Below are 21,811 nucleotides of genomic sequence, written 5' to 3'. Positions count from 1 at the left end.
TAATGTCGCCTTCGGTGATATAGGCAGGATATAAGTTTCAGAAATAAATAAAATAACATTATTTTTTTAAAAATATATATTTATTGATTTAATTATTCAAATATATAGGGAGGAATTATTAATTCTTCAAGTTAGTATAATCATTGATAATGTGATAGGGCATTTGTTGTATTGAATTTAATTGCCAATTCAGTTCCAGATTTGATTTGTAATACGGTTTGGCAGATTCTTCAGAAAAAAGTTGATCTTTGAAAATTTGTGGATATAATGGAGATTAAATCTCAGACATGTCACCTAATATTACAGGTTATTTTTCAACAGAAAATCTGTCTAATACAGCAGAGATCTCCAACCTTGGCAACTTTAAGACTTGAGGACTTTAACTCCCAGAAATCCCAAGCCAGCCATGCTGGGGAATTCTGGGAGTTGAAGTCCACAAGTATTAAAGTTGCCAAGGTTGGAGACCTCTGCTGTATTAGACAGATTTCCTGTTGAAAAGTAACCTGTAATACTAGTAACACATATAGAGCAAAAAGCAGCTAAGGTTAATGAAACAAAATAGAGGTAGTCCTCAATTTATGACCACAATTGGGACCAGAATTTCCATTGCTAAGCGAGGTGATTGTTAAGTGAGTTGACCCCTGTCTCCAACCTTGGCAACTCCAATCTTGGGAGTTGAAGTCCACAACACTTGAAGTCACCAAAGTTGGAGATCCCTATCATACGGGGTAAAATATTTTTAACTATATAAGCAAGGAGATTTATGTAAGGATACAAATTGATGAGATATTTCAGTTATATTTGGTAGTCCAAAGGCTTTTTTTAAAGTTTTGAGATAAAACTACATAGAAAAATGAAATTTGGCTTTCAAACTGATACTTCAGTTATGGCAGGAAGAGTTGTTTATTTATTTACGTTACATGTTTATCCCACCTTTATTACTTTATAAGTAACTCAAGATGGCAAACATACCGAATATTCCTTCCTCCTATTTTTCCCACCATAACAACCCTGTGAAGTGATTTGGGCTGAGAGAGTGTGACTGGCCCAAAGTCAACCAGTTGGTTTTCATGACTAAGACAGCACTTGAATTCACAGTCTACTACTTGTTAGCCTAGTGCCTTAACCATTAGATGAAATTGATTTGATTTTAGAGATTTTTGGTTACGCTTTTGAGACAGATATTAATATGTTGATAGTCCAATAAGATAACAGTAGTATAATGGTAAAACTTTGATTTGGAGAATATGTGGGTTGTTAAAATAACTTGCCTTTGTTGTGCTTTTGGGAACAAAATATTGTGTATATATAAGCTTAACTTTTTGTTTCAGGATGGATTCATGCTGTACTCACTTCTCAGGACTGTATGGCTTTTGGAGGAAACTTCTTGCACAACCTCAATATTGGCATGCAGCTCAGGTTAGACTTGGAATTTCCTCTTTTATCCAACTATTTGCTTCTACAAATGTAAACATATGTCTTTGTTAAATTGGTGTTAAATCATTTTCTGGTTTTATAAAGATAACATATTTTGCAAAGAATAGAGGGATTATCATTATTTGATGATCTCCAAATGAATAGATTGTTCTGAATTGCTTGCTTCTTTTAACAAAATTACATTAAAACAGAAATTGGTTAAACAGGTATGAAAGAGCAATATATATATATTTAATTAAAGTTAATTGAAGGCTAGAATATCCTGGGGTGCTGTCGCTAACACCCTACGAACAACAGCTTTGGCTTTGATTTATTCCACAGCTAAATATTATGCCAGTATGTGGCTATAAGTGCCCACACCCAAATGATTGATGTCCAACTCCACGAGACAATGTGTATTATCTCCGGAAATTGCATCCCATGCCTGTGTATTGATTACCAATACTTAGCAATATCATATCTTCCCACTTTAAAAGACAACAAGCTCTCATTTGGCTATGGTCAAGGATGCTGAACAACAAGGCCCTCCCTATTCACCAGGACAGTGCACAGCCCATCACAAGTTTGAAATCTCATAGCTGAGGATGGAAAACAGCTATTCATTTAACATCTACCCAGCTTAATCCTGAGAATGTCTGGAGAGAGGAATGGTCCAAGGTATCTTCTTGTGGCCTGATCATTAGTGATCCCTCTACTAAACCACCTAGTTTTGACCTGCTCACTCTGTCTGGTCGAAATTGAACAGAATTAGGTGGGATACTGGAAGAAGTGCCTCTGCCCAGTATCAGTAGGGATGGAAAGATTCCTCTTGTGATTGTAGTGCTGATATATGAACTATTAAACATATTGGGCAAGATTGCCCATGGCATGCATTCCCTGGTTCTCTACAAGACCTGCACAAAGCAGCACTAGAGGCAATCACCTGAATTGGACATCCAGTTATGAGGCAACTACCATACCCATATAGAAATTTGTCTATAATTACGTGGACTGTGTATATACTGTATGTTACTTCTCTTCTGTCATGTTCTCATCATATACTAAATAATAATAAATAATAAACTAGAGCTACTGAAAACATTATTTAAGTTATTGATAGTCCTCCACTTATGACTAAGGATAGTCCTTCACTTATAACTAAAATTGGCCCTAGAACCTTGGTTGTTGAGTGAAGTGGTCATTACGTGATATGCCACATGATCACTTCACTCAACACCCACAATCCAAATTCTCCCAGTTGTGGTTGTTAAACTGGCTGTTGGGGAGAGGGCCTGGGCTTCGTGGGGCAGGGAGAGGACTTCCAAACATACCTGGGAGACTCGGGCCCTCTTTCTGCTCCCTCCCCCCAGGAGGAATAATCATGAGAACACTGGTATTTGCTAGTGTTTTCTCTTCCCCTACAAACTGTTTCAGAACACTTCCAGATGGGTCGGGAAAATATTAGCAAATGCCAGCATTCTAATCCATTCCTCCATGCAGAACGATTTCCCTCCCTACATGGAGAAGAGGGGAAATCCTCTATTGGGAAAATGGAGTGGAATTTCCACTCTACTTGCAACCTTCTCTGCCAACTTCCCCGTTGACTTTCAGGGAAAGCCGGCAGAGAAGATAGCATATGGCGATCATATGATTTCAAGGCACTTACCGTATTTTTCGGAGTATAAGACGCACCAGAGTATAAAACGCACCTACCTTTTTTGTTTTGTTTTTTTTATAAAAAGGTTTTTTTTATTTTTTAGACAAACACACATACAAACATACAATGTATTTTTTTTGAACAAAGTATTTGGTCAGTTCACAAATTTAAACAATGTTTAGTCATTTCAATTAAATTTACAATTTCCATATTTCCTTTTTGCCATATTTATTCCTCATCTATTTTTTAAAAAAACCAATATTACTTTTCATTCTCATCTCTAATCTTAATCAAATTCAATTTTTCCCTTCTATTCTATATTATACTCCTTCCCATTGTCATCTATTTTTATATCCATCCTCATTGGTTAATTATGTAATATTATAATTGTTTAATACAAATTCAATTACCTATATAACTACTTTTTTGTATATTAATCAATATGAACATGAATATTCCAATTATTTCCATGCAATCCAATTTCTTACAAATCAATTAATTATATTTACCAATAATAATAAACCAAATAATTTTCCCCATATATTCCTCCAAACCACAACTTAACCATTTCTGCTTTCAACACAATATACAATTAATAGTATCTCAATTATTACAATTCCCTAGTTAAATAGAGCTTTCTCCTTATGTTACTCATTTTCACATCTTAAACTCTTCCAATAACCCAAATAGTTTTGCCCATATAATCCTCCAAATCACAACGTAATCATTTCTACTTTCATCACAATATATAATTAAAAATATTTCAATCATTAAAATTTCCTTAATTAAATTTAAAAATGTTCTAGCTGTTATCCAAGCTACAATTTAATCCTTTTTACTTTCACCACCATATACCATTAAAGGTATTTCAATTGTTACAGTTTATACTTATTCATATTTCTAAAGAAAATAAAAAAGAAAAACTTATCATTGTCTAGATTTCAAAAATACAAAGAAAGATGTTCCAATTATTATTCATTTCATTTTTGCAATCATGATTTCCCATTTATTTCTTACTATTCATATTTCAATTCTAAATATGTATAACATCTTTCTCTTTCATTTCTTTTTGTTTTTCTCCCTTCCCATTTTTCTTTTTGCCTTTTTCTTTCTCCTTTTTTTCTTTTGTGTTTTGAAATCTTGAACTCTCCTTTTTTGCCCTAAATTTCCCATTGTTTGCACCTACCTTTTTTGGTGAGGAAAAAGAAGAAAAAGAAATCTCCCTCTGACCTCTGCCTAATTTTGCGACCTTACAGCAAACAGCCTGCTTTACTTTCATTTTCGTTTTCAGCATAGCTTGATTAGCACAAGGGAAACAAAAATCTGTTCCAGCAATTTACCTCTTTGCAGCAAGCAGCGAAAAACAGCTGAGAGCAAATCAGCTGAGAGTCGGGAGGCCAATTCAATCAACTTGTGCTAATTAGGCTGTGCTGAAGCTGAAAGGAGCTGTTTGCTTGCAAGGAGGTAACTGCTGCGAGGCAGAGGCCAAAGGGTGGGGGCCAGTGGGTGGGCACTTAAATTTTCACCCCCTTTTAGGGGGGAAAAAGTGTGTCTTATACTCCAAAAAATATGCTAGTCAATAAGTCATAAATGTGACCAAGTTTCCAAACATCCCAAATAATCTTGTGATTGGGGGAGGGGGAGATGGCATAATGTTCTACAATGTCTAGAAATGCTTTATGGGCAGTAAAGCACTTCCGGAGCTATTGTGACTGTGAATAGTCATTAAATCATTGGTCAACAGGCAAGGACTACTTCTAATAGCAAACATTTGTTTCTTAATGATTGAATTAATGGAATTTATAAAAATATATTCATATATCTGAATGTAGTTGATGGAACTCTTATTCCTAGAACATGAAAAACCTGTCAAGTGCACTTTACTACACTTCACCAGGTATTTTAATACATTTTTGTTGGTAGGAAATATTTTATTTTACTACACATGAACAAATTGAACAGTGATTGCATATTTATATAAAATAATCCTTCTGAATTGTTTATTTAGGTGTTATGAAATGGAGAAAAGACTAAAAACTCCCGATCTTTTCAAATTTCCTTTCTTTGAAGCCATCTGTTGGTTTGTGGCCAAAAACCTAATGGAAACTTTGAAAGGTAACTAACTAATTTAATATTTTAAGAAGGATTTGAGAGTAGGCGTTTTTTAACAATGATTTAGTGGGTCTATGAGCACATCATAGCCAGAGAAGCAAGTTATTTATACTTTACAATTAAGAAAAATCAGGGTAGCCAGTTTATTCAGTCTTAAAATATTATGCGAGCTATGCTAATTTGCACTTGAACAAATAGTAGCAAGCCTTCATATATCATCCTTTGCAATATTCAAAGGCTTTGACAAAGGAAGTAAATGCATTCCCCCTCCCCCTTTTGGGATATGTCTTCAAATAATGATGCCAAGTACAGTTTTATGGATATGAAAATAAATATTTTCCCACTCTAAACTGACTGCTATTTAATTCCCATTATTTTTGGTTAAGTACCTACTCATTTTCACCTCTTCTACACCATTCTCTTTCTGGAAGGATTGATAATACTGTTATTACTATGTAAATCCTGATCCCCAAGCTTGCCAGGTAACAGTTTGGCTAGCACATGATTCACAGTGAAGATACTCTGTGGAATAGCTATCCCTGCAGATTATCCTACGATGCACAATTTTAGTGATTTGTACACCCATAGTGCTGGCACAGATGGCTGCACAGATGGCTTCCCATAGCTGCAGGATTGCCCATGCATGATTTAGTGTTCTAGCCAATTTCTTTGGCTTTTCCATGTTGATGATAGTAATAATAATAATAAAACTTGGCATGGTTGTGGGGTTTGTGGGTACTGAGGAAGATGAGAGCTATGCCAGAGGTTCAACTATTCTGGACAGGTCTCTTGAGAGTCAGACAAAGAGTGTCTCTCCCATAAACCATATTGTGAGATGTAATTTACAGAAACTAATACTAGCTCAGTTATCATTTAGGTCAACAAGCACTGCACTAGGTGTTAAGAGTTCCTGGACATTTGGATAGGTTGCAGGACTCAAGACTGTTGGCTGAGCAACTAGGGCCAGCAGCTGCAGAACTATTAGAAGGAAAGATGTTTACCTGTCACAAACATACTGAGACAGAACACAAAGAAATAATGATCTGTTTTTATAGATCAAGCCCAACAAGAAGAAAATACTTGAAATGAATGCACCAGTTCTGGAAAGAGCAATATCCAGAATCAGAAATAACAGAACAGAGGCTAACAAATCAGCATTGATTTATAATACAAAATAAAGTATTCATGGAAGCAGAATTGGAAGAATTGCAAAGGTCTACCAAGGGCAAAGAAAGCCTTGCAAGAAGCAGCTCGGATTGTAGAGGCAAACCAGGGGGAGTTGGCGGTAGAGGAAGCCAGCGCAGCTATTTAATTGTTTTCATTCCAAAACCAGGTACCTTCTCCTTTACCTTAGAAAAAACAGAGCTTTCTAACTAAAGAAATAGAAGAATTGAAACTGCCCAAACAGCAGAGGAACAAAAAATCTATTTCTAATTGACAAGATGATTCTGGAAGACTGCAAGAGAAGGAAGACCAACTTGAATGTAGCATAGATTGATTAAAGAAGGCATTCAACACCCTGCCACATGATTGGATAATCAAGTGCCTCGAAGGAGTCAATAGAAACATCAGAAGATTTGTACAAGGATTGATGGCACAACAGAAAACAAGGTTCCTGGTCAAATGGTGATAGACTGGGAGAATTTAATATTAAGAGAGGAATCTTTCAAGGAGACTCACTATCTCTTTTGTCATGGCACTGATTACTCTGCCAACAATATTGAATAACTTAGGCCATAGCTATCAGACATCAAAAACATCTGCTAGGTTATCCCATTTCCTTTACCTGGACAACCTGAAGCTGTATGGTAAAACATTGTCTGAAATAAAATTTCTGCTCAACACTGTCCATAATAAACAGCCAAGATATTGCAGTTGAATTTTGACTGGACAAAATGTGGCAGGCACACTGTCAAATGGAAAAAAATAGTAAAAATGTAAGGAATCAAGATGCCCTATGGAAATAAGATCTGAATGAAGATCACTACAAAGCATACCGGTATCTTACAATGGTATTTTAACTGTCCTAGATCCTTGGGAAGGTTCTGATAGTTAACAGTACATTCAGAATGATCTGGTAGCATGTGTAAATAAAATGAACAACAATAATAATATAGTTCAAATAGTAAATGTATTAATCATAAATTCAAATTGCTGAGAAAAAGTAAGGAAAACTTCAGATACCTGGTTTGTTTCACCAGGGTTAATATCAAGATAGCAGCAGTGTGGGTAAAAACAAAATAAATTGATCATCAAAAAGGAAGAATAATAGGAAGTCTTGTATCAAATTTACTTCTAAACCAAAATTGTTTTTTACTATGGTATGGAAGAGATACCCTTGCGAGTATGCAAATTTCTAAACAATGAATCTGGCTACCATCTGTTCTTCAGAAGTGAACCAGGCAGCCATGCCCAATTTAAGTTCAATTTAAAAACCAAATTGAGAAGCATTTTCATTTGCAGGTGAAACAAATTGGTCCTATGTCCTTTCTGTCAGCTGGTGCCAAAGAACTGGAATCTACTGAGAATAGGGGCTCATTCACATCAGTAACGTTATCTAACTAATGAAATGGAACATCTGTATTTACTCATTGCTGTAATTTCTGGAGAGCTAACTATTTGTTGCATAAAAAAACAACAGAATTTTATGCTATATTAACCAATTTGCATAAGCTTTTATGGACTATATATTGTATGAAATGCAGATAGAGCTGCACATGTTATGGTTTAATATGTTTTTCATTTTAAAGGGCCATAAATAACCCTTCAGTATTGTTTGAGTTATTAAAGTAAAACAATTAGCAACTTTTCTCCTTATTACAGTCTTGAATTAATGGCAAATTAGATCATTTATATATTGAATACTAAGCTATTATGTAGGGTTTTTTAAAGAATCTTTCAGTGCCTAATTCTTCTAATGCTGGCTCTTGAAAACGTGCTGATTTGTTATTGTTTATTTTTAATCTGTGTTGATTGGAAAACAAGTCAGGAATTCTGTTTGGGCTATAATAATAAATAGCAGGTGTAATTGTAACAACATAGTCATTTAACACTGTGTATACAAGCACTGCATCAGTTTATCATTATATGGAAACTGGAATTAAGATTTAATGGCTATATATAGTATGAAAATTTCACATAAGGTACCAAACTTCTGAAGCATGCAGTTCTGGAATATCCCATTTAAAGCAATTGAGAAGAATAAGAATTGCTGTTCAGTTTTTAAAATAACCGCTGATACATTATACTTAAATAATCTTCATCTGTTTGCAATAAGAGCTCTGTCCTTCCTCTGTAGTTTGAAGGTATTTTATGCTTTAATTGCGGTACATTTCTGGTTTTACTCCATGTTTGATTAACCTGCATTGGTGCAAAAAGTCCCATTTTCTTTTCATAATAATTTTAAATATTTTGGTCAGATTTTACCAAAGGTGAGATACAGTATATACGGCTTGATGGAACATTACTGAAACAGTATTAACCTAATCTTAAATTCTCATTTTTAGAGCTTAAAGAAGATGGTTTTCAGCCCCAAACGTTCTTAATACAAGGAGTGAAAGCTTTACTTACTGCTTTAAAGCTATGGATGAAAAAAGATGTAAGTTTTACTTTTAAAAATGCAGTAGCATTTTTATTTTTCATAATGCAGTAGCATTTTTCATTTATATTTAGAATTTAGCTGATTTTCTTTTATTTTGCTTACAGCTTGTAACAGAACATGCCTTTGAAATTCCAGACAATATTAGGCCTGGACAGCTAATTAAGCAACTTTCTAAAGTAATTCGATCTGTAGAGGTATGAATAAAAGACATTTAATTGTGATGGTGGAAATTTGCATCATTTTATAGGGAAACAATTAGGGTGGGATTGAATAATGGTTTGAATCAAATGGAAATTAGTTTCATGAGCTGGATTGTTAAATTTTCTATTATATCATACTGCATACAGTCTCAAAAATTGCTTAACGCATTGTAAGCTGCCCTGAGTCTCCGGAGAAGGGCGGCATATAAATCGAACCAATAAATAAAAATGCTGTTTTACAAGAAGACACATTACAGTAGGGATATCCTTTTGGCATCCAGAGGCTGCATTTGGGATGAGATAAGAGTTATACTGGGCAAGATATGATACAAGATGTGCCAGGATATTTTCCTCTGGATTTTCAAGGGCTCCACAATTGTATCTTGCCCTTCCTCTCGGAGCACTGCGAGCAATGATTGTCCACTGTTACAGTGAAAGAAGAGGAAGGAATAGCCCTTTCCAATATCTTTCCCTTCTTATCTTGGTACATCGTTATCTGAATGTAAAATTGTAAAAATGATCAGTTCTAAATGGCTTTATTTTACTTAAAGGAAGAGAACAACAAACCAACAAAAACTCAGGGAACTGGTGTGTGTCAAGTTTCACGGTCATCAAGTGAATTGGCCTCCATTCATCATTCCAGAAGAAGAGCAAGGAAGCTACGAGATCAGTCTACCAAAACACCTTCTAATCTGGACATTCTGGAGCTCCACACAAGAGAAGTTCTTAAGAGATTAGAAATGTCCCCATGGGAGGAGGCAAGTATTACAAGTTAGAATGAAATAAAATACAAAAAGGCTGGGTACAAAATACTATGATATGATTGTCATTTATTGCTGCTAAAATATTGTGTGCTTACATAATATATCAGCTCAAATAATTTAACAAATGTAGATTAAAAGAAATATAAGAGTTTAGTATTAAAGATTATGTTATAAATTTCCAGCTCCATCTCTGCCAATCTGATACCACAACATACCACCGTTGTTTGATATTATTGCTTACTGTTAGGATGCTAAGAAAATAATGAAGGACTGATATCTAGATAAAGTTTTGCTATGGTAATATTTTCTCTATGTGAGTTCTTAAAGTTGTTTTTATAGTTCCACTATAATGGAATAGAATGGAATGGAATGCATCCACAATGCGTTGTGCAATAATGCTAGAGGTCATCAATTCTAGCTGTACTTGTGTTGGCTATCTTCTTGACATGTTTTATTTCTTTATTTGGCTTTATTTCCTTTTTGGCTTTATCGTTGGCCAGAAACAAATCACTTTTGGTGCGTTCAATCAATAGATCAACAAATGGGCCGGACTCTGTGTCTCTCCACATTTGCACAGCTTATTGCTATCTGCCAGCAACCTCCACTTGAGCATATTAGTCTTACTTCAATCTATTCAATATCCTTCTTGACATGTTGATGCAATATGTATAATTATATGTGCTAAACCTCATTAATCCAGAGAATTGAAGTAGGATCAGGTATTATGAAGTACAGATTTTAATAATTTCCTATTTGGGCATGATAATTTGTACATATAAACCTGTATTATAGTTATTATTAATAATGCATTATTTTTTCTTTTGCTTATAGACAAACTTTGCATCACCACTAACATAGCTTTTTAAAATGGAATCTTGTTTTGTTTCTTGCTTTAGGACACAGCAAATTATAAATTGAATGGAAGGTTTAACAAGCCACTTCAACCATCTTCCACTGTTCCAGAATGGAGAACAAAAGACAATGATTTACGGCTTTTGTTGTCAAATGGAAGAATAATTAGGTAACAAACAAATGTTACATGACTTTTGCTTTATTGAATTTTGCTAATTATGTTCACTTTTCAATTGATCAATTGAGGCTGAGAAATAGATATAGTTATATGTAACTTTTTAAAAGGAAAGAATTTGGGACAGGAAATATGCTGTTAACTTGTTAGGCCAGATTCAGGTTTGTGGAGGATCCTGATTCTCTATTAATGAACTTTGGCATGGAAGTACTGTGCAGATTTGGTTATAAAAGGGAAGCTAAATCCAGCTAGTTTTCGCTGTATGGAGTGCTGTGTCCAGAAAAAAACATTGGCTCAAAGAAGACATAAGTAAAGGCTCTGATAGCTACTCAGTATATCAAGTGTGAGTACTAATGTTACTGATATTGTAGTGCTTTAAAGTGATTTAAAATGACTTTAATCAATCTTATATATATAAAAAAATCCCTAACAATTCTTCATTCTCTTCAGAAATTCATCGATAAAAACACAGTATGACTTGATAAAGGAGAAAAATATTTAAATTGATTTTTAGTTTAGAGTTTTTAGTATTTATAGTGAACATTAGATATCACTCTTTTAAAAGATGAGAAAATAATAAAGGGAAAATTCCAATGGATATCCTTTACAACCGAATATTTTGTGACAGAGATGAGAGGCAACCCTTCAGAGATCCAAGTCTATACACAGCAGACAGTGAAGATGAGGATGAGGAGAAAAGAACTATTAAGACAGAAGAGCCGAAGTCCCAGGAAGCAGATGGCCATGCGGATACACAGAAACCACTGAACAGTATGTCTATTTTTTCTTGAATTAGTAATTCATACTTTTTCTTCCTTTATTTTTTATATATCCAGTTGCTATATACATTATTGATGGATGTGACTTTATAATAAGGCTAGCTTCACTGCCATTGATAATGCCACAAAAGAAGGGATAAATTTTTAGTACTTTTTCACATATTAAACAGGGAAACATTAATTCTTTCATATACCAAATAGACAAACATTGATTTTGTTATATCTAACTTATATTTTTTTTACATATGCTGAACAAGACTTTGTCCATATATTTATTAGAAATATACTATATTAAATGCTGCAAAGATTTTAAAGGAGGTTTTTTGAATTTTTATATGTAGATTATTTAGGATTTCAAAACAATTTAATATTTATTCTCATCATTTTAGTTCTAAAATGGGTACCACCAGTGAAAACCAAGAATTCTAAACACAAATCTGTAGAGTTTAAAATCCATTAGAACATAAGCAAAAGTTAAGATTTTTACATTCTACCTAAACCTAGGCAGAGATGGTGTTTCTAAATACTAACTCATATAGATGTGTGAATTCATTCACATGTAGGGAAATGGATCTGAGTTTAAACTTAAAGGAATGGGGCAAGAGAGAAAATTAGAAAAGAAATTTAAGCATTGCAGTTTATTATTGTTCTGACACCAAATTCTATTTATTTCTAAGCAATGAACTGTTGTGGGATTAACAGATTGGCAGAAAAAGAAAATAAAAGATAATGTTTATAATGAAAAATCTAATGTCCCTCTTTTTGTTTCCAGTGTTTTTTGAAAGTGTGAAATCAGAACTCAGGAATGGCAGCTCAGAGTATTCTGATATATCTGATTCAGAAGAATCTGAACCTGATTGCACTAACCAGGTAAAGAATATTTAGTTTCAAATGAAGCTTGGAAAAAATAGTGAAGAAGACTTCTGTGTATGACTAAAAAAATGAAGATTAGCTAAAAGATGAGTGAGTTAGACTGAATACAATATATACAATATTAGGAGTTTTACAAAATAATCCTTGTTTTTCTCCCTGAGTCTAAGCTTCTGCTTTTTTTTTTATTACTGTAAATGGTTTCCTTCCTATTCAGTGTTCTTGATTCTTGACTGATCATAACATATGACCATGATTTAAAATATGGCTAATCCATACTGAATAACAATTGAGGGTTTGTAGTGGGTGGATGCTCTCTTTGATTGAGTCCATTCACACCAACAGCAAGTTACTCCATCCCCAATTGTTATTCAATATGGATTACTCATGTATATGGTGATATTTTTATCTTATTTTCCATCATATTTGACCTTTATATTCATTTATTTAAATTTAGGACTTCCCAACTCCAAATTGACTAAATAGCTCACAATATATCAAGCAATAAAAATATAAAACAAAATGCTATTCAATCTCTTACTGCAAAAACATAGGCAAAAATACATCTAACAGGAATCCAGCCATCTTAACTCAAGACTTGGGAGAAGTTTTTCAAGATCATATGAAATACTAACAAGGTGAAAGCCATATGGATTTCAGAGGAGATCTCATTGCAGAGGGTAAATGCTGTGACAAGAAAAGGCATGCTTCCTGGGTCCTGATAAACAGCACTATTTAACTGAAGAGATCCAGAGCATGTCTAGTCTATCAGCACCAACTGGCAAGGCAGAAATTATAGAAGATAGGTGGTCCCACCAATAACCTGGCCCTGTGCCATGTAAGGCTTTATATGCCCTATATGTAGGATTGGTACCTGTGATCCCACCTGGACTCGTAGAGGCAACCAGTGCAATTTAAAAAGATGTGTCACATGAAAATACAAAGCCATGCCTATTGCTGTTCATACTATTGAATCTGGACCTATTGGAACTTTTGAATTGATTTCAAGGGCAGCTTCACATAGAGTGCATTGGCAGTAGTCAAGCCACAATTGTCCTAAGGGTCTTCTGGTCAAAGAAAGAGCAGAACTGGTGTACCAAATGAAGCTGGGAAAGGGCCTATAGGCCACAGCTGTCACCTGTTTGATCAAGAACAGTGAGTTCAAGAAGATTCTTAAATTGCGGACTACTCTTGAATGGGTTGTTCCAAATAACAGTGTTAAAGCTAGGATTTCACACTAAGGCATTTCAGCAATCTATTCACATTCACTACAGTATTATTTGAATGAAAAAAAAAAACCCTATTACTTATCTTTCTGATGACTCAACTACAGTTTAAATCACTGATTATATTTAAGTCAGTGGAATGCATAAATAATTTTCTCTCCCTCCAGCAAAAGGACTCCTCACTAGAGGAATCAGAAAGCTCAGGAGATGATGAAAAACAAGAAGTAACTTCAAATTTTAAAGAGGAAAATAAAGTAACAAAGGACCTATTTCAAATCACAGAGAAGCCATCTAGAAATGAAAATGCAAATAAAATGTGAGTAGTTATATAGGAGATTTATAGTACAAAAACTATTGGAGATAATTTGAACAAAATGACACTGAACAGGAATGCACACACACATGTATGTATGTATGTAGCTGTACTTCTGCTCTTCCTTTTTTAGGGAATGTCCTACCTCGACAAGTATGGAGGAAGAAGCTATTCAGGGCATGCTGTCAATGGCAGGATTGCACTATACCACTTGTTTACCAAGTCATACTCAGACCACAGACAGCACTGACCGAAGAAGCTTTGTTCCAGATCACAGAAGCTATTCCAAAAATAGGCATAAAGATAAAATGTCTTCTCAGAGTTATAAACCAGAATATGGTAAGTTGTCCTGTTGCTGGATATTTCAGGGTGGCTTGAAGATAAATTGTAACCTAGTGGTTTGCAATGGATCAGTAAGGATTTTGTAACTCCCATTTGTTTAACAATAACAGAAACAAGATAGTTTCCAATTACAAAATGATATTGCTTTAGCTACAAAAGTTTGAGGTAATTAGTTGTGGATTTTATATGTAGATGAATTCCATCCTCGTTCTCAAAGCCTGAGTTCAACATTATTTATTCTAAGTCTGTGTCTTTTGACCAGGTTCCAGTACTCCAGGTTGCATTTCCTTATTTGAGTCTTCTGTACAATTTGGAGTCACAGCTTCTGTTGAAAAAGCAGGTGGCAACTGTGGCCAGGAGGAAAATAATCAGGCATTGATTATTCAGAATATAAACTATGAGCTCTATGGGAAAAATGATCCTTCTGAACAATTCCCTAACATCATTAGATCTGTCCAAATCAAACCATCATATACCTCCAAGTGTTTCAGTTTTATTTACAGGAAGGAGGACTTTCAATTTAGAATTGTTCCATTCAGCCATTCCTTGAACTGTTAAAGAGTCTTCACAGACATCATCATTGGTTGGGTACAGTACTTAAGAATTCAGGGAGTACACAGAAAGATAGACAAAACTTTTCCCGTGGTAGAAGCAATCAGGACTATTGATCAGACTTTTCTTAAGTGTTTGTGTTTGTGACTATGCGTTTGTGGCCAGTAGGGAGAAAAGTTCTCTAAGAATCGTAATAGGCACTTAGTGGAAAAAGGCTTTCCTGTCTCAAGAGTGCAGACTAATGATCCAGATTGTAATTCAGGAAGTGTTAATATGTAGCATTCACTTACAGCCCAGATAAAGATGCAGCATATGATGACTGTAGTTCAGGACTTGGTATGATTGTATACAAGGACAATACCCCGGTTTCTTCTTTCATTAAAAGAAAGGGGTGCATTAATGTCACATTTAATTCCTTGCAGTAAGAGTGGTGGCAGCCAACTTGTATTGGTGAATGCCCTTGAGAGAATCTTGTAAGGTCTGTATTGCCATGGATACAAACATGTTGGGCTGGGGAACTCCTTTTCAGAATAATTAAATTCAAGGGCTTGGTCTCTAGAGGAATAAATTCTTTCAATTAGTCTGTTGGAGATGAGGCCAATTCACCTTATATTAAAAGCTTCCTCTGATTGAATGGCATCATATTATGATCTGCACAAACAGTATCTCCATAAACACTTATATGAATAATAATATAAGGACCGTGAACCGTGCAGTATGCTTGTATTCCAGTGTGCTTAGCACAGAACATGACATGATGATAAAGAGAGGACAAAGGTCAAAGGGACTGCAAAAAGACATATATTACTTATTCCTCTGGTTCAAGAAACATCTACTTTACCTGTTGGCTAAATATATACAGGATACAATGTTTCAGCAAATTAATCTGCCTGAAGTTTTGTGGGGAACCATAGAAAGTTGGAGAGTTCCATTTTGCAATGGTGGAGAACAAAAAAGTCCCTGCATGCATTCCTGCCAATCCCAGTTTTAGCATAGGGAATGCAGTATGCAAGTGATAGGGATCATTCCCTTTTGGCTCAGAGGACTTGAGATGAACTTTGAGGAACTGTGACACCTTTCAGTGTGTCTAGGCATCTTGAACCAGGGTCAGATTAGCATCTAGATGTAGAATAGCTTTATCTCAGTGCATGGAACATGAAACAAAGCCAAATCCCAAGGATTCCCTGCAATGACAGCAGATATAAATTTGGCTTCCAAATGTCCAAACATGGTTCATATATATGATTTGAGTTGGGGAGTCCTAGCCTGCTGATCAGAAAAGACTGGTGTATTTGCCACTTAAGATAGTTCATAAAATCAGATCCCCTAGTTATATTCTAAACACTAGTTCTATATTTTCTCTTTATTTAATTTTAGAACTTATGTAAAGAACAGGTCATGTTTTAAGTCATATTTATGCAGAAATATTGACAATTCCAAAGGAGTTCTTAATGTTTAAGCACTACTGTATATTACAGTACAGATAGTCCTTGACTTACGACCGCAATTGGGCCCAAAATTTCTATTGAGACATTCGTTAAGTGAGTTTTACCCCATTTTATGACCTTTCTAGCCACAGTTGTTAAGTTAATCACCACAGTTGATAAGTTAGTAACACAGTTGTTAATTGAATCTGGGTTCCTCATTGATTTAGCTTGTCAAAAGTTTGCCAAAGGTGATCACATGACTTTGGGAGACAGCAACAGTCATAAGTACAGGTCAGTTGCCAATCATCTGAATTTTGATCACATGATCATGGGGATGCTACAAAGGTCGTGAGTGTAAAAATGGTCATAAGTCACTTTTTTCAGTGCCATTGTAACTTTGAACAGTCACTAAATGAACTATTGTAAGATGTGGATAAGAAATAGAGTAAACAAAACTCTATGAATCATAACAATTATTATCTGTAGAGAAAATGGGAAAGAATTCTTCTCTTTTTTAAAATCAGAATTCTTGAAATGTTTCTGAAAATTTTAATTTCCATACAGGTAAGCACATAAAAGATGAAAAAGACGTGGGAGCTTCAGTATTTCTTACACCATTACATGCAATTTCTAAAATCAGTCCTCAGGTGAGATACAGTATATTGAATATTCAAAAATTTGAATTTTTAAAATAAGTGTATACCACATTTTGCATATTCACTAATTATAACTCTTTAGTTCTTCCCTGATAAAATATGTGGGTCTCTACACCAGCCAAAGTTTTGATCTATAGATGCTTTGGTTTAAAATTCTCATAATCCACTGAGATTGGCAAAGCTGAGACTGAGCATAATTAAAAATTATAAGATTATTCATTTCTGTTTAATATGAATGTACAAATTGTGAATCTTGCTACATTAACTGAAAGAGTGAGGTGTTTCTGCAATGTTTTTTAAGATGTAAATGCTCAGTGGGATTACAATAGGGCTCAGGGCCCAGTTTTATGTTGTTGTATATAGTAGTAAATTGTAGGTGCAAATGTAGGTATGAAGTAGGAGATTTAACCATTTTTAGAGAGCTGTTGTGTTAATAGCAAGTAATGAAATAACAAATTAGTTCAGATAATTATAAACAATTTGTTCTTATTATAGCTTGCAAACCTCTGAAAATGTACTGTAATAATATTCAGTATCTGTCAAAATATATGAAACTAAATTTTATTTATTTTATTCGATTTCTATACCGCCCTACTCCCGAAGGACTCATAAAACTATAAATTTTATAGTTTCATTTTAATATCTATTGAAAGATGTGAGTTTAGTATTCCTAATTTCATGTCTTTTGCATCACTTTATATAATAAGCTATTTTATTTAGTTTGTATAATCCTTCTAGCATATAACTTTGAGTGTAGATAAATCAAGTTACAAGCAATCAAATTAAGTGTCTTATAATAAATGTTGGTGCTGTTCGCTTAAATCTACAAATATACGTTCAATATTTTATTAAAAACATTATGGATTTAAATGCTTTTCTTCATCTATAGGAGACAGGTAAAACTCAGAAACATATTAAGAAAGAAGTTGCATCTGAAACCTGTTACAGAGTTCAAGAAAACAGGAATCCTGTGCAAAATAATGGAATAAACTTTCAGCATAGCAAATGTATGCAGGACTGCAATTTAATTGATGGGGAGTGCAGATTAAGTGACAGCGGTCTCAGCTCCGATCGACCATATGGTGAAGCTTCCACTGTACCTCTTCATCCAACGAAGCGGCCAGCATCAAATCCACCCCCCATCAGCAACCAGGCAACAAAAGGTAGTGTAATCATCTGTGTTCTTTCTTTTGGCAACCAATTTACTTGCTGCTGCCATTTGTACCACATGCTTATCTTAAAATGTGAATATTCAGAAAATGGGTTCAGCGTGCATCCCTGTAAACAGCTCTGATCCATTCAAATGTGATTTGAAAATTTCAACTTCAGTATTTTTTCACACAAAGTTTTTATCATGCTCAAACTTCAAAGCTATCACATTGCAAATTTCTTTAACGATGTAAGCATTGGCATAATGTTGGAAAAATCATCAGTTCAAATCTTGTCTCAATGAAAATTTCCTAAATAAATTAGAAATAAATTCTTAGCCCCAGGCTTCATCCATGCATCTTCTTTGTCCCAGTTCTGAGATAATTTACTGTCTTCACAATAGAGCCTCTTTTTTAAAGCTGGAAAGTGGAGTTTATTTTCCATTAAAAAACATAACATAACATCCTAGGAAAACATTCTGGTTCATAAGAAGCAGCCTGGGCGAGGTCAGTGCCAGAGCAGGCTCAGATTGGCCTTCTGCAGGACTGCAACCTCCCTAGCTTCCATGACTATTTTGGCCATAGCTACCCAAGAGAACAGAACTTCCTGACAACCACAGTTACTGGTAGTCAGTCCTTCCACCTTCCCTCCCTCCCTCCCTCCTGATTTTTTAAAAACTATATTCACTATTTTAATTTTGCTGTGTAGACTTTTTAATACTATCTTCGTATACTACATATGAATATATTGCTCATTTGTTGGTTTATAATAGTTTAAATGAGTTATTTATTTATTTAATTTATTTATTACACTTAGATGGGTACCTGCCCTATACACAATGATCCTAAATAGCTCACAAGAACAACCAGTAAAAACGGAATGAGATATTTTATCATTTTACTACTTGTAATAGAGTCACTGCAAAGTTCCATGGGTCAGCTTGGCTGATAGTATATAAATCCGTTAAATAAACAGCTGGCCATCACTACTACAGGAGCATTTGGTGTCTTTGCTATATGACTCAGGACTGAAGGCGAATAGATGATGGAAGTCTGTGTCACCTGTGTTCATTTAGCCTGCTTTAATTTCAACATGTGCCACAAAATTGTTTCTTAGATCCTATGGTGTTTTTATGCAGTGCAGTTTTAGTACTTATTGGATGAGGGAGTTGAGGGGAACACTTATATAGCATTCAAAGCTAAGAGGATGACTAATACTTTAGATGAAAGAGAGAAATCTAGACAAAATGATCTACGCAGGCTAGAGCCTTTGGACAAAACAAATAGGATGAAATTGAACCAGGAGAAATGTTAAGTTCTATATATGGAATAAAAAATATAATGCAGAACCACCAGTGTAAAGCAGCTACTAAAAAAGCAAATGCTATCTTGGGTGACCGGAGCATAGAATCAAGATCATTGGGGGGAATTACCTCACTCTACTCTGGTTTGGTCAGATCCCATTGATGTATGGGATACAATAGCAATCTTCAGATATGAAGAATTTTCACACAGGACAGGACAGGACAGGTCCACAACCAGTGGGTTAACATGGAAAAACTCCTGACAGTATAAGCTGTCAGTCAGTGGAACAGACTGTCACATAAAATTATGAGTTCTTTTTTCCTAGAGCTCTTCAAACAGTCTGGATGCTCATCTATTAGAGATACTATTGTGGATATTATGAATCATCTGCTATCGGAGGAGTTGGATTAATGAATCCTAGTTTCCAAGTTCATCTGGCCAGGTCACTGTGAGAGGGTGACCTGGAAATTTCCCTCCAAATGACTGAATTAACGTTGTCTCCTTCCACTGCCGTGAGAGGACAGTGGGGATCAGGTTCCATCTATACTGAGATCTTTCTGCTCCAGGACTTTTTGGACCCTATCCAAATTGGCTTTCCCATCCTGGTTTATTTGATGTTTCTTGATGTATTCAGCAGCGGAGCTGCTAGCACTGCGAAATTCTCCCCTTTCGCAGGCCTGGCCTTCCACGCTATCGAGGGCCTATCTTGATGACGGGCTTTGGAGCCCTGAGAGATGGCATGCGGCAAAGAAGAGATTGAGGGGTTTTTTAAATGGGTTTTTAATCAAAATTTTAAGGGGTTCTGGGAAGACTGGGGTGGGTTTAGGGGGAAATCCACCAGGGTCAAGGCTGGGCCCTGCGAGGGGGTACGGCACCAGGGATACAGGATCGGATGTCTGGGAGGGGGCGGGAGTTCGATCCAGGGAGGGTTGTTCAATCAGTACTGTAGTGGGAGGGGTAGATATGGGGGTGGCAGGGGACCATATCATATTTCAGGAGTGTGCACTCGCTACCTTCGAGTGATTGTGCGCTCCGGTCCCCAATGCCTTTCTCATTTCCCAGGTGGCTCAGATCCCCAGGCCCTGGACCTCCGGCTGATGTTATGTAATGCCAGGTCTGTGGTAAATAAAGTCCCCCTCATTTACGATCTTATTCAGGAGGGGGGAGCGGACCTGGTGTATATCACGGAGACCTGGTTGGGCCCGGAAGGGGGGGTGCCCCTTGTAGAAATGTGTCCACCAGGTTTCCGGGCATTCCATCAGCCGAGGGCCCAGGGGAGGGGTGGGTGGGGGGTGGCGGTTGTTATTAACGAAGATCTATGTCCAAGGGAGACCACTGTTCCTCAAATAGCTGGATGTGAGTCCCTCCTTGTGAAGTGGGGCTGTGGGGTGCAGGTGGGTCTGCTGATCGTGTACCTGGCTCCCTGCTACATGGCAGCGGCCCTGCCCGAGCTGCCTGATGTGATAGCCGGGGTGGCGGTTGGTACCCCCAGGCTGATGGTCGTGGGGTATTTCAACCTGTCATCGGTCGGTGACACATCAATAGCAGCCCGGGAGTTTATGGCTTCCATGACGGCCTTGGACCTGACCCAGTTAATTCAAGGCCCTACTCACACGGGGGGACACACTCTGGATCTGATTTTTGTCTCTGGTCAGTGGCAGAATGATCTAGAAATAGAGGATTTAGTTATGCAGCCCTTGTCATGGTCTGATCATTCACTCCTTCGACTGGATCTTTGAACCGCTACCCCTCGCCGCAGGGAGATGGAACCGGTTAGATGGTTCCGTCCCAGGCACCTGATGGACCCGGAGAGGTTCCGGACGGAGCTTGGGCCACTTCCTGAGGCTCTGGCCCACGACTTGACTGAAGAACTAGTGGCTGCCTGGCATAGGGCGGGCACTGGGGCTTTGGACCACGTCGTGCCTTTGCGGCCTCTGACTCGGCGCCGATCTCAATTGGCTCCTTGGTTCTCCGAGGAGCTGAGAGAGTTGAAGCGCCGGAAAAGACGCCTGGAGAGCGGTTGGAGGGCCAGCCACTCTGAATCTGACCCAACACCGGTGAGGTCTCATATTAAGACCTACCTAGTGGCGATCAAAGTGGCAAAATTTAATTATTTAAATTTATATTTAAATAATATATAATAAATATTTATATTTAAAATTATTTTAATTTTTAATAATTAATTATTAAAATAATTAATTATTTTAATTATTGGGTCTGCAGATAACCGCTCAGCCACCCTGTTTAGGGTGACCCGCTACCTTCTCCATACGGGAGCGCGGGAAGACCCCTTGCAGGGCAGGGCTGAGGACTTTGTGCAATATCTGCACGACAAAATTGCTCAGATTCGAGAGGACTTGGACTCCAACTGGATGGGTTCAGATGGGATGACGGAGGCAAGTCTTGAGAATGTTAG

At 36.3% G+C, this 21,811-nt stretch overlaps 1 protein-coding gene across 1 annotated transcript in view; it reads left to right on the top strand.

Moving 5' to 3' along the window:
- The window catches only part of KDM7A (lysine demethylase 7A), a 60,286-nt gene that overhangs the window by 31,652 nt on the left and 6,823 nt on the right, over window positions 1–21,811 (top strand). Inside the window, exons 8-19 of the mRNA XM_070946790.1 lie at window positions 1,332–1,419; window positions 5,082–5,188; window positions 8,692–8,783; window positions 8,891–8,980; window positions 9,538–9,744; window positions 10,647–10,771; window positions 11,406–11,548; window positions 12,329–12,426; window positions 13,820–13,968; window positions 14,099–14,304; window positions 16,851–16,933; window positions 17,832–18,105. Coding sequence (XP_070802891.1) covers window positions 1,332–1,419; window positions 5,082–5,188; window positions 8,692–8,783; window positions 8,891–8,980; window positions 9,538–9,744; window positions 10,647–10,771; window positions 11,406–11,548; window positions 12,329–12,426; window positions 13,820–13,968; window positions 14,099–14,304; window positions 16,851–16,933; window positions 17,832–18,105 — 1,662 coding nt within the window. The remainder of the gene's footprint in view (window positions 1–1,331; window positions 1,420–5,081; window positions 5,189–8,691; window positions 8,784–8,890; window positions 8,981–9,537; window positions 9,745–10,646; window positions 10,772–11,405; window positions 11,549–12,328; window positions 12,427–13,819; window positions 13,969–14,098; window positions 14,305–16,850; window positions 16,934–17,831; window positions 18,106–21,811) is intronic.

Source organism: Pituophis catenifer, unplaced genomic scaffold (assembly GCF_029215685.1).
Source record: "Pituophis catenifer annectens isolate HBS135680 unplaced genomic scaffold, rPitCat1.0.hap2 SCAF_7, whole genome shotgun sequence".
Classification (NCBI taxonomy): Eukaryota; Metazoa; Chordata; class Lepidosauria; order Squamata; family Colubridae; genus Pituophis; species Pituophis catenifer.
This window is presented reverse-complemented; position numbering and strand designations above follow the sequence as displayed.